Below are 19,198 nucleotides of genomic sequence, written 5' to 3'. Positions count from 1 at the left end.
GCTTCTTCTGTAAATGCATTTCACAAATATCTGTCACTTAGGCACTGACCCAAAGATTAAGAATATTTTTTTTAATGTTTATTTTTTTAATTTTTGATAGACAGAGTATGAGCAGGTAAGGGGCAGAGAAAGAGAGGGAAACACAGAATCTGAAGCAGGCTCCAGGCTCTGAGCTGTCAGCACAGAGCCTGACACAAGGCTCAAGCCCACGAACCACAAGATCATGACCTGAGCCAAAGTCAGACACTTAACCAACTGAGCCACCCAGGCGCCCCAAGGATTACAGAGTATTTGCAATAGAAGCACTGGGGCCTATAACCATGTGCTAGTGAACGTGGGGACATGCTCATTGGGAAATGAGAAAGATGGCTCAGGACCACTACGAACAACAAACATGCAAATGCTTCTGTTCCTTAAAAACCCTGCCAATCTATAGACTGTGCATCTAGAACTAAACCAGAACCAAACTACTTCAAATGGGCGAGAGGCAAACATGACCAAATGTTTATTCTTTACTGAATTTAGTTTAGTTTCACTTCCAAATCCCTTTGACTTTTCCAGGCCTTATGCTACTTTCTCATTACAACCCACCCTGGGTCTGGAATCCCAACTGGGAACTTCCAGGAAGCCAAAAAAAGTAGTTGGTGCATATGTTGCAGACACACAGGTTTAACTCTGACCAGAGATTTAAGGACTAAAGCTAAAAAGCAGACAAACTGGTCAAAGAGCAACACAAAAGTGGAGAGAGTCTATATCACATTCTGAGGCTTCCGTGTCAAAATTCAGTACCAAAACTCTTTGAAGGAGCCACCTCTGTTCTCTACCTCCAACTTCCCTCTTCATTCTCTCTTGAACTTACTCTAACCGAGCGTTCACCCTCCACCTCTCATCATAGTCACTGTAGAGGCCTGTGAACCATTAGAGCCAATGGAGATAGCCCCCTGCCCCCATCTACTCCTTGGAGCATGCCCTCAACTGGCTGCCATGCCCTCACTTCCCTGGTTTCCTTCAGCTTCAGAGGCTGCCACTTTCCAGTCCTACCTGTCCATTCCTCCTCCTGTTGCCTACCTCTGAGCACTATGGGGCAGCATTCAGTCCCTGCACTCCTTTTCTCTGCCTGGCTCACTCCCTTGGCAGTCTTTTCCAGTTTCATGTCTGTAGTGCCATCTATACATTAATGATTCTTAGATTTCCAGACCGAGCCTTTTCCCTAAATTCCAGTATATACAACCTCCTACTCATTTCTGCCTGCACGTCTAATAGGATCTCAAAATATCATTTATTCAAAACTGATCTCATGGTGTTCAATGGTTCCACCCCAAACCTGCTCCTCTTAAAGCTGTCTGCATCTCAGGAAATGGCAACTCTATTCTTACATTGCTCAGGCCAAACATCTGTAAGACAGCTTCGACTCCTTTCTCTTGCATAATTTACATTCAACCATTAAAAAATTCCATCAGCTCCACCTTCAAAACATATCTAGAATCCACCTACTACTTAGTGCCTCTTCTGCTACCACCTGGGTCCTAGCCTCTATCAGCTCTTGCACACACCATTGCAATAAACCCTCCTTTGCTAGGTCTCTGGGCTTCTGCACTTGCCCTGCTATATATACAGACAATACAGCAGCCAAAATGATTTTGTTAAAACACAAGTCAGATGCTCAAAATTGCCCAGTGACTTCCCATCTCCTCTGAGTAAAAGCCAGAGTGGCCTGTAAGGCCTCTGTTGCCTCTCTACTGTTCACTCATCCCAGCCACACTGGCTTCCTCCCTGTTCCCTCAAATACGCCAGGTATCCTGCAGCCTCAGGACTTTGCACTTGGCTTTCTCCTCCTTGAATGCTCTTCTCCCATACAGCTGCCTGATTAACTCCCTCACCTTCTGGCAACCATCCCTCTGAAAAAAACAAAAACAAAACCAAAAACCAGAAACAAACCCCGAACACAAACACATCCTCTCTTGCTGGTTTGTTCTCTCTTCTGAGCATTTACCATCATCTAAACACCGTGTGTGTGTGTGTGTGTGTGTGTGTGTGTGTGTGTGTGTGAACTTTACTTTCTTTGCTTAACCACCACCCACTATTAGAATGTAAGTTCCATGAGGGCATGTACTTTGTGCCATTTTATCGAATTAGTTATTCCCAGTACCTAGAATGGCACTTGACACACAGTAGGGGCTCAACAAATTTTTGTCAATTCAAACAAAGGTGCACTTTCAGGACAGTGCTAGCGGGCTGAGGAGTGTGTCACAGTCAGTACCAGAAAGTCACACACAGGTTGTTTTTCTCCTCTTTGCCACACCTCTTTTTGAAAGGGGCTTTGCCTTATTGAAGCAATAAATCTCAGTCTTTGTTACTCCACCTGAGAAACTGTGGGTTACAGAAAATACCCAGGAGAATCCCCTGCACGTTTCCCACCTCAGAGGGACAGTGAGAGGGAAGAAACACTGCTGATACTAACCTAACTACATGTACAAGTTCATGTTTCAAATCCCAACCTACAAACACGTACTGAGCACTAATGTGCCAACAAAGCACAATACCAGGCATAGCGAAAACAAAGAGAAAGAAGAAATGACTCTGAATTCCCATTCTAGGCTCTTAAAATCAAATAGAGAAACCAAACATTAAAAAAACAAAAACAAAAAAACCCTAACACCAGACCAGGATATGAACACACATAATATGGGAGCACAGGATAAGGAGCTATTATAATTAAGGAAATAATAATCATACCCATTATAACTAGAAACTTGATAATTTATGAATTTAATAAGTTTCAATGTTGAAAACTCAGCAATTAAATGTTAGACCTCTGGTCAAAATTACAATAAAAAAGGAAATCTCCCAAGATTTCAGAGGATTTTAATGAAGATGACAGAACAAAACAATGATACTTATACTACTATAAAACCATAATTCTAAGCATTTTTATACAACAGAATTAAAGTAACATCTAGTTTCCAAATGTTTTCTACTTGTTTTCTTTCTTAGAATGAAGACATATAGAACTTCTTAACTGTCAACTGAGAAAAATTAGATTAATATGGCTAATTTCCACAATTCACAATGAATCTCCTTTTCTAAAATAAAGACCAATAGATATAGAAACTCTATTTATAAAGATGTCATTGTCTCAAATCCAGAGAACAGGTATTAAAAACTATAAACTTCTAAAATAAAATATATGTAATGCTACTAAGTCTAGGTTTATCCCATAAAACAATTTGAACTAAACTTTATTATTTTACTTATTAAGAAGAACTATTATAAACTGTAAAAATAAATGCTAAATATCACTAAAAATCAGGTGGCATGTGGATCTCTGAATAAGGAAAATTAATATACTGTAAGTGGGAGAAATGTCAAAAAGATGACTTCTGGAAATTTGTTTCACATTTTGTGATCACAACAGGTTAGGAATGATCTACCTATTTTCAAGGCACTTCTTCCTAAACCATCATTTTATTTATACTTAAATTTTTTATTTTTAATTAAAAAAATTTTTTTTAATCTTTATTTATTTTTGAGAGAGACAGATAGCATGTGAGCAGAAGAGCAGAGAAAGAGGTAGACACAGAATCTGAAGCAGGCTCCAGACTCTGAGCTGTCAGCACAGAGCCTGCCGCAGCGCTTGAACTCACGAACTGTGAGATCATGACCTGAGCTGGTCAGACACTCAACTGACTGAGCCACCCAGGCGCCCCATACTTAAAATTTTGAAACTTAAAAAACATTTTAAACTGTAGCCATTAGACATACATGAAATTTGGTATTTTAAGTTACAAAAGAACTAATATGGAGTTTTATGAGGAACTGAGCAGGTCATTGGTTAAGTGTGAAGAGCAACTGATTTACAACTGTACTTACCTTAAACAAGGCATATGCTGTTAGGGCATTTCCACTCTGGGAATTTTTCAGAATGTTTACTATACTGTCAGGTAACCCAATGAGTTCTAGAAAAGGAACGACATTCACTCCTCTAAGAAAGAAACAAAGTAATTTAGATATATGTACACACAAACTTAAAGGGATAAATATTTTCAAAAAATTTTCTGAAAACACCAAAACCAAATTTTGTTTAAAAGTCACTTCTGCATTATCAAGCACTGTGATTTCACTCTATAAGAACATGTACAGAACATCGGTGTTGTACTGTATCTGTTTGCGGCTTCTGCTTCGCTTCTGCACATGGTCATCCCTAATTACCACATTAAAAAAAAAATAGAAGGATCTAGCTGAGTTAAATTAATTGCTTTATGTGATCTAAAAGGAAATAAAGGACCAGAATTATTTACCTGGTCTTAGTTTCCTCAATCAAATACCACTTTCTCAGAAAGCTCCAATTCAAACTTCAAGACCTAAGCTTTTCACCTCTAAAATTTTATGTCAGGTTATACTATTATTGTAAAAGCAATACTACAGTATCACTTGTGTTATTATGCAAAGAAGAAATAATTCTATGGGTATTCTAAAAGGATGCCTCTATTCTATTAGCAGGCTTAAAAGGCAGGTGAAGAAGCAATTACCATAAATTGCAACACATTTTTGGAGGGAGGGACAGAAGGCAAAGTCTCTAATATGAACTGTTAAGCTCTAATTTATTTTTAGTTTCCCTGATTATCAACATTTCGCATACTGGTGTGTGCTCTTTCACACTCTTGCTCTATCACTGTGTGTTGTTTTGCAGACATTGTGACCCTTGACTCCTAAATCAGAACAAGGTTCTTGTTCTGTGCTTTCCTACATGCACATAGTTATCACATTCAGGAAATGTAACATATAACATGAGTATATAATGATACACAATATATTATTTAATAATAAAATTTCCTGAATTGTCCCAGCATGTCCTTTAAATCACTATCTTGTCATTTCTCTCTGGTCTCCTTTTCTCTAGAAGTACTCCCCAGAACTTTTTGTTGAAGACAGCAGGATAGTTTTTGACACTGAGATTTTTGAAGCATCCAGGCCTGTTGCATGGGAGAATATCCCTCAATTTGGATTTGTCTGATTTTTTCCTCTTGATCAGGTTCAGGTTAAACATTTTTCAACAGGAAAACTGCACAGTTAATTCTGTCTGTCTCAGTGCATCATAACAGAAGCCACATGATGTCACTTTGTCCCATCGCTGGTATTGTGACTCTTGGTTAAGGTAGGCTCCACAGTGTGTTCCACTGTATAGATATCCTTTCTTTTTGTAATTAAGAAAGGGAATTGCCTAGATCCATTATTATCATGGATAGCTGTATCCTGTATAATATATAATAGCTAGCAAAATCGTAATTTATTCTTAATATTAAAAAAATAATTTGGGGGCACCTGGATGGCTCAGTCGGTTAAGTGTCCAACTTCAGCTCAGGTCATGATCTCATGGTTTGTGGGTTTGAGCCCCGCATTGGGCTCTGTGCTGACAGCTCAGAGCCTGGAGCCTGCTTTGGATTCTGTGCTTCCTCTCTCTCTCTCTGCTCCTCCCCTGCTCGCATTCTGTCTCTCTGGCTCTCAAAAATGAATAAATGTTAAAAAAAATTTTTTTTAAATAATAATAATTTGGGGCATCTGGGTGGTTCAGTTGGTTAAGCATCCAACTTTGGCTCAGGTCATGATCTCGAAGTTCCTGAATTTGAGGCCCACATCAGGCTGTCTGCTGTCCGCACAGAGCCCGCTTCAGATCTTCTGTCTCCCACTTTCTCTGCCCCTTTGTTTGCACTCTCTCTCAAAAATAAATATTTAAAAAGATTAATTGGGGGAAAGTTGTTATCCCTCTATGACTTCACTATAATACTACAAAATCAGGGACTACTCTCAAAAACATATGGCTGACCATCAAGGAAAATTACCTATCATCTATAAGAGGAAAGCAGATAACTGAAGGAATCTTTAAAAAGTTTTATGAAGTCGACTCTAAGTCCAATCTGGTTTCTTCTTTCTCCACCATCAGTTCCTTTTCAAATCTCTTTCTTAGATAATGACAGAATCCCATTTAAAGCAAGACTTAGTACTACAAGGACTTAGCTAGTCTGTGGATCGAATCAGGACACAATGCACCAGAATATGCTAATTATATATTCTAGAACCAATACAATTATAAAATTATTTAATTAATCATTTCCTAGCCCAGTATGTACAATCTCCCTATTTAACAGCAACCATGAAGGGGGAAAAAAGACAAAGATTTGGCCAAAAATCAGACAAAATTGAGTGATGAAAAAAAAAACCTATCATAAAGATCAAACAATAATTACCTCAGACACCTTGCACAAGTATCTTTTATAAAATTAAGAAGTAAATACTTGGTTCTATTTAATTCTAAAATATTGATTTGATGATTTCATTATTTTAAGAATAAAAATAACTCTCATTTTCTTTGGAACTGCTGTATACGAAATACTAATGAGGGACTGATTTAAATAGTAATATCTACTTGTCACTTTTTACTTGGAAGTTTCCATGGTCTGACAGAAATCTGTGCTTCACAAACTGCCAGCTTTATGGATGTTTCAATTGATGAAGAAATACGCAAGGGCATAAACGCATTCACAGTACATATAAAATGCAGTAAAAATTAGGCAGGATTTTGCCTCAGAATGGATCTGTAACTTTAGAGACTTAAGGCCTAAAACACGAGGCACCTCACTATGATGCCCTACGGACAAAACCATCCTCACAAAGCTACATTTGATCAGAGAGCATTTCTGGTTGGAAGATGTAAGATCTCTGCAAGGTTTGCCAGATAGAACAGACAACAAAGCTTAAAGTAAAATCTATTAACATATACAATTTAGATCTCCCTGAAATAAAATGTTTCAGAAGTCTAAGATCTTTATCACTGAGTTAACTAAATACAGAATGGCATTTCGTTCTCTGATGTCTAGAAAAGCGGTAATAATTCTAGTTGTCAGAGTGACTAAAACAAACACTGGTCAGTAACACAGTGTGATGTCAAATGCCCATCTTCCAAGTTACAAACTATTTTTTCCCTTTCTTTTACTAGTTAAGTAGGTAATAAGCAAATAACAGAGAATTTGCCCAGCTACAACAAAAAAAATAAAGCCAATCTCGTCAGTTGAATTGAAAACCTATATTTAATACAATCAACTTCAATCTAGTAATAAAACCACATCGCAGTGAAAGATACACTGCCATTAGAACATATCCTCAATCCTTATTTTGTAAGTATTACCTGTGATAAGATCGTTACTTAGAAGAAATCAACTTTCTGAAGGCATAGGATTTAATAAAAACATTAGGAACTGTTCTGGGAAGCAACACATCCTACAAAATTGAAATTAACTGTGTGATGGTAGAACAGAACTGGACCAGTGCAGTGGTGGTGGGTCTGGCAACCACAGTCCCATGCTGACAAATAGCCAAAAGGCAAATTGTGATGGATAAAGGGACATGACTTTAAAGTGGATATTCTTACCACCACGTTTATATACAAACCATTCTGCAGAAAAAGAGGGAGAAGATAATGCACACACAGGGAATAACAGAATGTCACCACAACCACCTGAGTGCCAGACAACATTGAAAAAGTCTTAAGCATAATTATTCACATCACTAGGTTACTTGGGGTCTGCTTTTTCAGTTATAGAACTCTTTTACTTAAGAAGGTAAGGAAAAGGAAAAGGAACAAAAGTGCTCCTTTTAACAGTCCAAATAAGACCTCATATTCAATTAATTAAAAACATAAATTGCTCCCTCCAAGGCCTCCTGGCCAAATGCTTACAAAGGGCAACCTACGGTGGACAGAACTATCACTCATATCATTTTCCAGAGCACTGCATCAGGAAACCCTCAATAGTTCAAAAAAGAACATTTGATATGTACACATTAATTAAATACAGCTAAATCCTATAATAATTTTTATTCAAAATGGTACATGATTTAAACCAAGGGCAGTTTTGAAGACTTCCATAAATATTACACACGTTCATAAAAATGTCATTAATGAGAAAGATAATTCCATTAAGTATACATATAAGTATCTTCTATAAAGGATAATAATACATGATGAAGAAGGATATAATTGAATATTAGGAAGATAATGGAGAGAAAGATGTAAAGAGAATCAGAACAGCATCAACTACACAAGGTAAAAAACCCTTTTAGAACTTTTGTAAAGAAACACCTCTAATCCTGTGTTTTCCAAAAGTAGTCTTCATTATCTTTTAGTTTGTAAAAAATAACTTTGTCCCCAAAATGACATATTTTATTAATACCTTAATATCAAACCATTAAATAAAACCAAATATTGAATATTAGTGGACTTTTAGAAAGAATAAAATAATTCTAGAGCCATAGGAGATTTTACTAAAATGTCAAAGTAGTGTACAACATCGGGCCATTTCATTGCCCTCAGGATGGTGAGCTCCTTCAGCTCTTATAGCCCAGGCCACTACAAGAAAAGCCCACACAGTACGTTCAAAGAACAGGCACACACGCATCAAAATGCTTTGGTTACTAGTGGCAAAAACAAACTGGAAATCATTGAGATCTGTTTCAATGTGTGCTCCTGCTCCTAAAACACCATAAATAACTTACCTTAAAAGAAAGGAAGAATATTTATATTTAACAAGAAAAGCACATTTAGAAATTTTGTGTTTTACAATACCTACAGGCTAGGCCCACCAAATTAACTATTTTTAAAAGTTTATTTTAGTGGTGGTAAGAACACCTAACACAAGATCTACACTCTTAGTTTTAAGTATACAACAAATTAACTTCTGATTAAAACAAAAGACTTACCTTGACATTTATCAGATGTGGGTAACACTAAAACATAAGTCTGCAATTTGTTTATTTTTGTATCTGCAACAGGTATTAGCCAGGTTTTGGCAAAAATATCATATTAACTTCCCACCAAAATCATACATAAGGCAAAATAATAGGTAATTTTTTATATTCATGAAAACTTCAAGAAATACAGAAGTATAGAACTCATGGTGCTGCCAAATTTCTGAACTCTCTTACATTGACAGATGAGCATAAGAGCACGGGCTCTGAAATAAGCCACCAAAATATTTTGGGAAAAGCTAAGTTATTTTGACTTATTTTGCTTAATTTCATTAATAAAATGGGAATAATTACACTACCTGCTTCATATAGTTATGAGAATTAAATGAGATGATACCGTTTAAAATGTTAGTATAATGCCTGTTATACACACAAAGCAAATTTAGCTAAGAAAATATCAAAAACAGCTATGACAAACAGTCATCAGTTAAAGACATTAAAGCATTAAAACTATTTAAGGCTTTCATTAGTACAATTAAGAAGATTAACATTCTGATAAAACAGGGAAAGGTGCTCAACCAAGCAAAAACTTACTTTATGGCTGCATAATAAAATGTTCCAAACCAAACACCAGAAGTTATTAGATGTACTGGAATCAAAACTTTTCCATATTGCCTAAATGTTTTCTTAAATCGCTGATAAAGACTAATAGATTTGTCTTGTAAAGGATCAGGCTCTTCCTTTCTTTCCGAAGGAGTTCCTGGGGATGTGGCATTGGATGATATAACCCTCTTGGATAAAATATCTTGCTCCCACTGTTGATGGTGAAGGACCCCCGGTTGGGGTGGATGAGCAGTAAATGGCTTCTTTTCCTTTGCAACACATTGGACAGCTGATAAGTGCAGCCATTGTTTTTGAGGGCCCTGTACCAAAACTACTCTGGATTCAGCTTTATACAAAAGTAATTGTCCCTTTATGTTTGGACAGTGTGGTTCCATGCATGTCCTATGTGCCAGTCGGAATATAGACCTTGATACATTCCATTGCATTTTGAAGAACGGTGATTAGTGGATTTCGGCTTCTACAGAGACCAGATAAAAAAAATTAAGACTATACATAGATTTCCATTTTAAACCAATCCACTTAAAAATAAATTAACTATTAGGAAATAAAGGACAGACACTGCTACCAAATCCACAGAAATTAATGTTAAGGTATGTAGTTCTAACATATCACAATTTTAAAACATTACTAAAATACATCATCTAAATAGGATATAGTAAACTAGTCCAGCAGACATCACAGAGGATAATGTTTTGAGGTTATCTTATTGCTACAAAAGGGATGTTTGTAGGACTTCTGTTTTTCTACAAAGAAGCTGTGTAGTATAATGGAAAAATCATAAGATCTAGAAACAAAAATCTGGGCCCTCATGTTGTGGGGACATAATTCTATACAATCGCGTTTGACATTTTAAGTCTAAATTCACTAGTAAAATGAGGATTACTTCACAGGGTTGTTATAGAAATTACATGCAATTTCTGATGTAAAAGTGCTTTTGTAAGTGAACAAGCATCATGTAAGTTATTACAACTGTTAAGGTCTGATAAATAGTTGATACAAGTACCATTTATTCTATAATCCCTTTGGACTAAATTAATTGCTTTCGCCGATGAGGAGATAGTTTCCAGATGTCTAAAACTTTTTGTCAGAAAGACAATATAATGTAATTTTAAAAGAATATAGACTTTGGAATATGATAGACACAACTGAGTTAACAGTATTATTATTTTGAGCAAATTACTTAGCTTCTCTAGACATAGGTTCTCCCACTGGTTAAACAAAATTACAATATGCATTACTATAGAGCAAATTAGTTCCCTTCCCTTAATATCAGGGAGTGTCACCTGACCACTAATCTCCACCCTGACCCCACACCAGCAATCTTACTACTTCTAACTACATTGTGAATAACTGATCTTATTTTTTAAACTGTACACTAAATAAGTCAACAGTATTTGAGTTAGCACTCCAATAAATACAGATACTCCATTTCACATGAATATCTGTTATCTGGGGTACAAAGCTGTCTATCATTATATAAAAATATCCACTAATGAATTGTCCCCATATAATCTCCTGACTCATCCCTAATTAAAAATTAACATCAGCTTCTATTAGGATCTCGCTGATAATCCAACAACATAATGTAAATAAATTATGAAATGAAACTGCATATCTGAAAATAGGTGCCCAGGAAACCTTTAAAGGGGATACTGAAGATTACTGCAATGAAAAGCAAAGTCAATGACAAGTAACAATCTGAAGAATCAGACCAGTTAACAACAAAAAACTACAGATGATAATAGGTGCTTCAAATAATGACTTAAATATTAAATGACTAAGAAAGACCACAGAGAAAAATGATTAAGTCCTTAATTACTTTTATGAAATTGACTTATTATTTGTTGTGAAAGTCAAGCATTAAGGATGTCTTATTGTGCTTTCTTACAGTCTATGTCCTAAGTTGTTTTGTTTTCTATAAATCTATGCTATGCCTATTCCAAAGGTGAAAAGCATCAACTGATCATTTAGTCTAAGAATTAGCTCAGGTGGAATTATAACCTAAAATTTGTCAAATATATGTATGGCTTCATTTTTCACACACAAAAAAATTCCTTTTGAATATTTTACTATGTTTTTTTGGTCTTTATTTTTGTTGGATTTGAGGATTTTCTCCAGCACCATTATCTTTGAATCATTCCTGTCTGTGGCTTTAGTGGTGTTTTCTGAACTCAAAGACTTTGTTTTGCTTTTAAATCTACTTCCTTTACAAGGCTGTTTTCCAGGAGTTCAAGTTCCCAGACTAACTTTCAGATAATCAGATTATTGTGTGTTTGTGAATAAAAGAAAAAAAGATTAAAAAAAATTTTTTATAAAGTAGTTTTATTTTTTAAGTTTTATTTTATTTTATTTGAGAGAGACAGAGACAGAGTGGAGGAAGGGCAGAGAATCTCAAGCAGGCTCCATGCTGCCAGCACAGAGCCCAGTGCAGGGCTCAAACTCACGAAACCATGAGATCATGACCTGAGCTGAAACCAAGAGCCAGATGCTTAACCGACTGAGCCACCCAGGCACCCCTAAATTTTTTTTAGTGTTTATTTATTTTTGAAAGAGAGAGAGAGAGAGAGAGAGAGAGAGAGAGAGAGAAGCACGAGTGGGGGAGGAGCAGAGAGAGAGGGAGACACAGAATCCGACAGGCTCCAGGCTCTGGGCTGATGGCATGGGCTGTCAGCACAGAGCCCAACGCAGGACTGGACCTACAAACTGCAAGATCATGACCTGAGACAAACTCAAAGCTTAACCGACTGAGCCACCCAGGAGCCCCAAAGAAAAAAAAGATTTTTAAAAAGCCTCTTTCCAAGCTTCCAGTTTGTACCCTTTTCCCTGGTTTCCCTAACTACTCCCTCCTAAAGAATATTTTTTTCCTATCCCACTTCTTATTGCCCATTAAAAAAAAAGTCTTTATTGAGATACAATTCTCATGCTCATTTAAGGTGTAGAATTCAAGAAATTTTAGTATATTCACAATTGTGAAACCATCCTCACAATCTCAGTTTAGAACATTTTCATCACCCCAAAAAGAAACCCCATACCCACGAACAGTCACTCACCATTTCCTCCCCATCCCAGCCCCTGCAACTATTAATCTATTTTCTGTCTCTCTATATTTGTGTATTCTGGAAATTTCATATAAATGGAATTATATTATGTGGTCTCTTGTGACTGGCTTCTTTCACTTAGCATCACATTTTTAAGAGTCACCCCTGTATTGTTCCCTTAGAAGCCAACCTTTTGGCTAGTGGTTTCTAAAACTGGCTACATGTTAGAATCATGGCAGGGTGGGGATAGTGAAGGAAAGGAGAGGTAATCTGAAAAACCAGATTCCTGGTCTCCATCTAGACCTAACAAATCAGAATCTCCTACTGCCAGTTCACACCTGACAGTATGAATTTGGGGATCATTTCTCTAGGCCCAGCAAATGGCTTCAGTGACAGAGGCAACATGGTGGCAAAGGTATCATCCATTATTGTTGCCGTCATCATCATCATCATCATCAAGATATTTTTGAGCCCCTAATATGTGGTAGGAGTTTTATAAACACTTCACATGTATTAACTCAGATTATCCTCATAATAATCCTATGAAGGAGGGACTATTGTCATCTTTTCATATTTGAGGACACTAAAGCACAGAGGAAATATCATTCAACTGGTGAGTGGAGGAGCTGGGATTCAAACTTAGTCACTAAGCTATATGGCCACTTCCAGAAGAAAGAAACAGTGCCAATTTTCAGTAAACTAAGACATGTAAGACACATGATAAAAGTGCCCTAAGGAAATATATGGTCCAAGAAATTGACCTTTTTAAAAAAGTTTATTTATTTTTGAAAGAGAGCAGGGGAGGGGCAGAGAGACAAGGGAAGAGGGAGAGAATCCCAAGTAGGGTCCGCACTGTCAGTGCAGAGCCCAAAGTGGGGCTCAAAACCACAAACTGCAAGACTAGGATCTGAACCTAAATCAAGAGTCAGACACCTAACTGAGCCACCCAGGTGCCCCCCAAGAAGTTAACTTTTACCTTAAAATTAACTTTTAAATTAAAAACAAAAATTAAAATTAATTTAAATTAAATGGCAACATATGGGTAATAGCTACCATATTTGACAGTACAGCTCTAGACTTCCAAAGTGATCACAATACTGACGACATACACAGTAAGACTCATTAGATTTCAAGGAACAAACCTACTTCAGATGAATGCAAGTAAAAGTAGAGGGCAAGTACAGACTGAGTAGTATCATACATATCCTGGAATGAACAGGCTTCAGGAACAATAAAACCAAAGCAAGGTAGGAGTTATCTTGTCTCACAGCAAGCACCTGTGTATAATGGCCTCAGCCCACTGGCAGTTTCCATTTCTGGATTTTATTAGTCTGTTCATCTTTTCAATTAAAGATAAAAGTTTTCGGTTATCGGTCAATGATGGAAGTGCTACTCCTCATAAACACTACTCAGATCAAATCAGTTATATCTGGACAAGTGGATCAGTGGCCTGAAGAAGCTGTGAACTAACAAGACTCTATTTCAGATATAAATGCAGAACCTGCAGTGATGAACAACTTAAATTTGAATTTCTTCCAATGAAATACAGTAATTTCAGTAATACATTTTTTTAAATGAGACTTAGCATATAACAAAAGCTGCCTGTTATTTCCTACCCCTAGATATGAAATTCTCACATCTATAGATGAGGAAGTGTTCTAAACTGCTTATGCTTCAGTTATAGAAATAAATGATGAAATGCATTATAGGACCCAAGAAAAGTGACACGATTACACTGCTTGTTATGACTATTCTTTTCCACCTTAGAATTATGTCATTAAGCTGTTAACACTACAAGTGAATGGCATATGATTACTGGTGCCTAATTCTCAGTATACAATCCTACCCTGTATGGTAGCGATACTGATTCTGTCATGACTTAATTTTTGTGAGCAGGCAGTAGAGTTTAACAACTGAGAGTATCCAAGAGGTCAGACTGCCCAAGTTCACATCCTGAAAACACTATAACTATAAACTATCTACTAATAAACAAGTTAATTAGCCCCCTTGTGCCCTGGTTTCCAATTTGTAACATGGGGTTAATAAAGCACCTTCTTCATAAGGTTATGAGATGAAAATAAATGTAAAAATGTTCAGAAAATGACTAGCATGTAGCAAGTGCTCATAAAATGTTACAAGTTATTATTATAAGTAAACAAGATAGTCTGTTGCCCTTATTCACAGTGAAAACAGCCTAAGGATCAGTGCCTGAGCTGAACAGGGATTATACAGGATAAATGAAAACAGTTGCCTAGGATGGCTCTGGCACAAAACTTGAAAAACTATATGAAACTGTACTAATCAAACCAATAATATCCAGTCTCTTAGGGATAGGCTCAAGACCAGGCATGAAGCAGCAGTAATATACATGTCTGAAAGTCCGGCCTCTCATGTAGCAATTCTGAGGCAAAGAGAAGATGAAGACATAGTGGTAAAGAGTAAAGCTTCCAGTTTCAGGATGAATAAGTCATGGGAATAAAAGACACAGCATAAGGAATACAGTCAATGATACATTAATAGTGTTGTACGGTGACAGATGGTAGCTACACTTACGGGAGCCCAGCATAATGTATAGAATTGTCAAATCACTACTTTGTACACCTGAAACTAATGTAACATTGTATGTCAACCATGCTCAAGAAAGAAAGAAAGAACAAAAGAAAGAAAGAAAAAGAGAGAGAAAGAAAAAGAGAAAGAAAGAAAGAAAGAAAGAAAGAAAGAAAGAAAGAAAGAAAGAAAGGAGTAAAAGTATAAGGAAGCAGTGGGAACCAAAAAAAGAGAAGCCAAGTTAAAGGAATGACAGAGAAGAAAGAATGGATTGGAACAAATGCCATTGAGAAAGCACAAATGTTAGAATGCTGTTGAAATTCTAGAGAAGCTATATCCTCAAATTCCAGTTCCATGAGGCAAATGAATTAGTTCATGAGATTCCTTTACTCCCTCTGTATCCTAACCAAACCCACACTGCTTAAGATTATATGAACATGTTTCTGTTCCTCACAACCTGGAACACTAAAACATTCAAACAGCACTAGAAATACAACTGAGTGCAAAAGGAATTAAGTAATTTATATTCCATTTTTATATACCAAATAACACGCTAACTAAAAAGACAGTTGAAAAAAATTCCAATAGCAAGATTTAGTTTTCTATTGTGTGAATTCAAAAAACTCTTGTCAAACAAAATCTTACTTGGAAGTTCAATAAAAATAAATAAATCAAAGCAAAGTTGCTCAGGTTAAAGCAGGAGTGGGAGGAATAGTCTTCTGGCTTGTTCCTCCAGCCCACAGGGCACTGTCACAGATGCCTTATGAAAACAAAATCACAAAGTAGACAAATCCTCTATAAAGAATGGTTCTACTTTGGGGCACGTGGGTGGCTCAGTCAGTTAGGCATCCAACTCCAGCTCAGGTCATGATCTCATGGTTCACTGGTTCGAGCCCTGTATCGGGCTCTGTGCTGACAGCTGAGCCTGGATCCTGCTTTGGATTCTGTTTCTCTCTCTGCCCCTCCCCTGCTCACACTCTGTCTCTCTCTCAAAAATAAATAAACATTAAAAAAAAATGGTTTACTTCTTCTAACTACCATTTTCCTGCAAGTCACAGCACAGCACTAATTCCTTCTGAAGTCCCTGAACCCCACAAACTACACAGAAAATTGCACTGAAAATGTAGATATTGGAATCTTCTTTTTCTCTGTGGACTTTAAGTTCCTGGAGAGTGAGGAGTTTGTCTTGATTCCCAGTAGTGAGAGGGACTAGTGCAAAACCTGGCATCCAGTGGGTGTTCAACTAATTCAATTCCATGAATGTCAACAATCTGTCAGTTTTTAAAAGACTCAATTTATCTCTAATAAATGACTTCTAAAATCAATGTAGCATCTTCAATTTGGACAGTTTTGAGCAGTTAATAACTATAATATGTTAAGAGCTTGAATGGGAAAAGTAAACAACATACAATGTAAGTGAAGTGGAAATTCAAAGCATCAAAAGGAAATGTTACAAAACAAATACACTGTAACAGAAATGAAGAATGCCTTTAATGAATTCCTGGTGGATTTATAATCCACATACCCAAGGAAAGAATCAGTGAACCTGAAGGGATGTCAATAGAAACTTGCTAAACTGAAATGCAAAGAGGAAAAAAAAAAAAAAATGCACCCTTTCCCCCATACCAAGACACATACAAAAATACCAGAACAAAACATCCAAGCATATGGGACAACTTCAGAAGTTGTAACATACACATGGTAGGAATGCCAGAAGAACAAAGAAAGAAGTAAAAGACATATCTGAAGTAATAATACATAAGAATTGTCCAAAATTACTAACAAACACCAAACCACAGGTCCAGGAAGCTCTGAGAATCAAGTAGGATAAATATCTAAAATCCCTATCTGGGCATATCATATTCCAGTTGCAGAAAATTAAAGACAAAGAGAAAATCTTGAAAGAATTGGGGGTGGGGGGTGGACCTTACCTAGAGGGGAGCAGGAATAAAGTTAGAGCCAACATCTCATCAGAAACCAGGCACAAAAGAGAGTAAAGTGAATATTTAAAGTGCATTCAGAAAAATTATCAAAGTAGAATTCTGTATGCAGCAAAATTATCCATCAAAATGGAAAAGAAATCAATTATTTTATCAAATAAAAAAAACGGAGGGAATTCATCGCCAATACACTTGACCTTCAAGAAGGAAACAACATGGAAATTTGGATCTACATAAAAAAAAGATTGACTGAGAAGGAATCAACAAAGGCAAAATCTTTTTTATTATTAATTGATGTAGAAGATAACTGTTTAAAGTCATACTACTAATATGTTAGGTGATTAATAGCACATAAGTGAAATGAAAGATAGTGTTGTCACAAGGAATTGAGAATACCCTATGATAACACTCCACAGTAAGGCACATGTAACTACACATGAAGTATTATAGTATCATTTGAATATGGACTTAGATGAGATAAAAGTGTATTATGAACTCTAGAGGAAGAAAAATACTAGGTGATCTCACTTATGTGTAGAATCTTAAAAGAAAAAAGAAGAAATCTGAACTCATATAGAGAACAAATTAGTGGTTGCCAGAGCCTGGGAAGGAAGACATATATGGCAATGGATGTTAAACAGACTTACTGTGGTGCTCATTTTGCAATATATACAAATATTGAGTCATTATGTTGTACAACTAAAATTAATATCTTATATGCCAATTGTATGCCAATTAAAAAATAGATGTTCAACATCACTTGTCACTAGGAAGTTGCAAATTAAAACAGTCATGAGATACTACTACACACCTATTAGAATAACTAGTATTCAAAACACTAACAAACACCAAATGTTTGTGAGAATGTGGAGGGAATGTGCTGGTGGGAATGCAAAATGGCATAGGCATTTTGGAAAACAGTTTGGCAGCTTCAAAGAAAGCTAAACATAGGCTTACCGTATGATCCAGCAATAGCACTCCTAGGTACTTACCCAAATAAGTTGAGAAGTTATGTCTACAGAAAAACCTCCCACACAAACATTAATAGCAGCTTTATCAATAATTGCCCCAAACTGGAAACAACCAAGAAGTCTTTGATTAGGTGAATGGATAAGCATGCTGAGTACCTCCAAACAACAGACTATTATTTACTGATAAAAAGAAATGAGCTATGAAGCTGTGAAGCCATTAAACGACATGGAGGAATCATGTTGCCTAGTGAAAGAAGTCAATCTGAAAGGCTATATACTATATGATTCCAACTCTAACACATTCTGGAAAAGACAAAACTACAGAGACAGTAAGAACAGCAGTGGTTTCAGGAGCACCTGGGTGGCTCAGTTGGTTAAGAGTCCGACTCTTGGTTTTGGCTCAGGTTGAAACCCGTGTTTTGTTGCTGACAGCACAGAGCTTGCTTGGGATTCTCTCTCTCCCTCTCTCTGCCCCTCCCCCAATCACTCTGTCTCTCTCAAAAATAAATAAATAAAACTTAAAAAAAAATTAAACAAAAAAAGAACAGCAGTGGTTTCAGAGGCTGCACAGTGCGAGAGGGAAAAGATAATTAGGTGGAGCATAGGGCCCTTTTAGGCAGCAAAATATTCTATATGACCCCGTAGTGGTGGATAAATGTCATTATACATTTGTCAAAACTTACATAAATAATTGTATAACAAAGAGTGAACCCTAATGCAAACTGTGGACTTCAGTTAGTACTTCAATTCTAACAAATGTGCCACACTACTACAAGATATAGGGGAAACTGTGGGGGTAGGGTTAGATAATATGGGAATTCTCTGTTATTATCTGTGTTCCATGTTTCTATAAACCTAAACTTCTCTAAAAAATAAAACCCATTAACTTTTTTTTTTTTTTAAGTACACTATGTGGCCTTGCCAGATACAACTCGTATTTAGTACAGCTTTAACCTGAAGAATAGGTATGAGGAAGGGATCAATTGTAGAACTCATCAAGCTGAAACATAACAAAAGGGATAGGAAAAGAATTGTCTCTAGTTATACAAACCCTCTCAATTACTATCAAACAGGAGGACACTCAAATTTGCTTCTTTCAATAGATTAATATTCTAATTTGTTCATTTCAATCTCTTGTCTTAATCACACCTTGACTGATGCTTAGAAAAAGTAAAAGCATGCAAGTTTATTTGTAGTATTTTCTGGGCTGTTACTCTCCTCCTCCTCAATGCATTTAATGCCTTCAATTTAATTTATATTATAAAATCCACCTCCTTCAACCTATTCTGCTTTTGAGCTTTCTAATACAAGAACTGAGTGACATATACAAGCTGTGGTA

General features: G+C 36.4%; 1 protein-coding gene across 7 annotated transcripts in view; it reads right to left on the bottom strand.

Moving 5' to 3' along the window:
- Positions 1–19,198, bottom strand: part of FAM210A (family with sequence similarity 210 member A) — a 29,220-nt gene that overhangs the window by 2,684 nt on the left and 7,338 nt on the right. For all 7 annotated transcript variants that reach the window (XM_047826935.1, XM_047826933.1, XM_047826936.1 and 4 more), the window contains 2 exons: positions 9,334–9,820; positions 3,871–3,982 (listed from right to left, as the gene is read on the bottom strand). In XM_047826935.1, the coding sequence (XP_047682891.1) occupies positions 3,871–3,982; positions 9,334–9,788 (567 nt within the window). In that variant the 5' untranslated portion in view covers positions 9,789–9,820. The remainder of the gene's footprint in view (positions 1–3,870; positions 3,983–9,333; positions 9,821–19,198) is intronic.

The sequence above is a fragment of the Prionailurus viverrinus genome, chromosome D3 (assembly GCF_022837055.1).
Source record: "Prionailurus viverrinus isolate Anna chromosome D3, UM_Priviv_1.0, whole genome shotgun sequence".
Lineage (NCBI taxonomy): Eukaryota > Metazoa > Chordata > Mammalia > Carnivora > Felidae > Prionailurus > Prionailurus viverrinus.
Note: the sequence above shows the minus strand (reverse complement) of the source record. Positions and strands in the feature narration are given on the sequence as shown.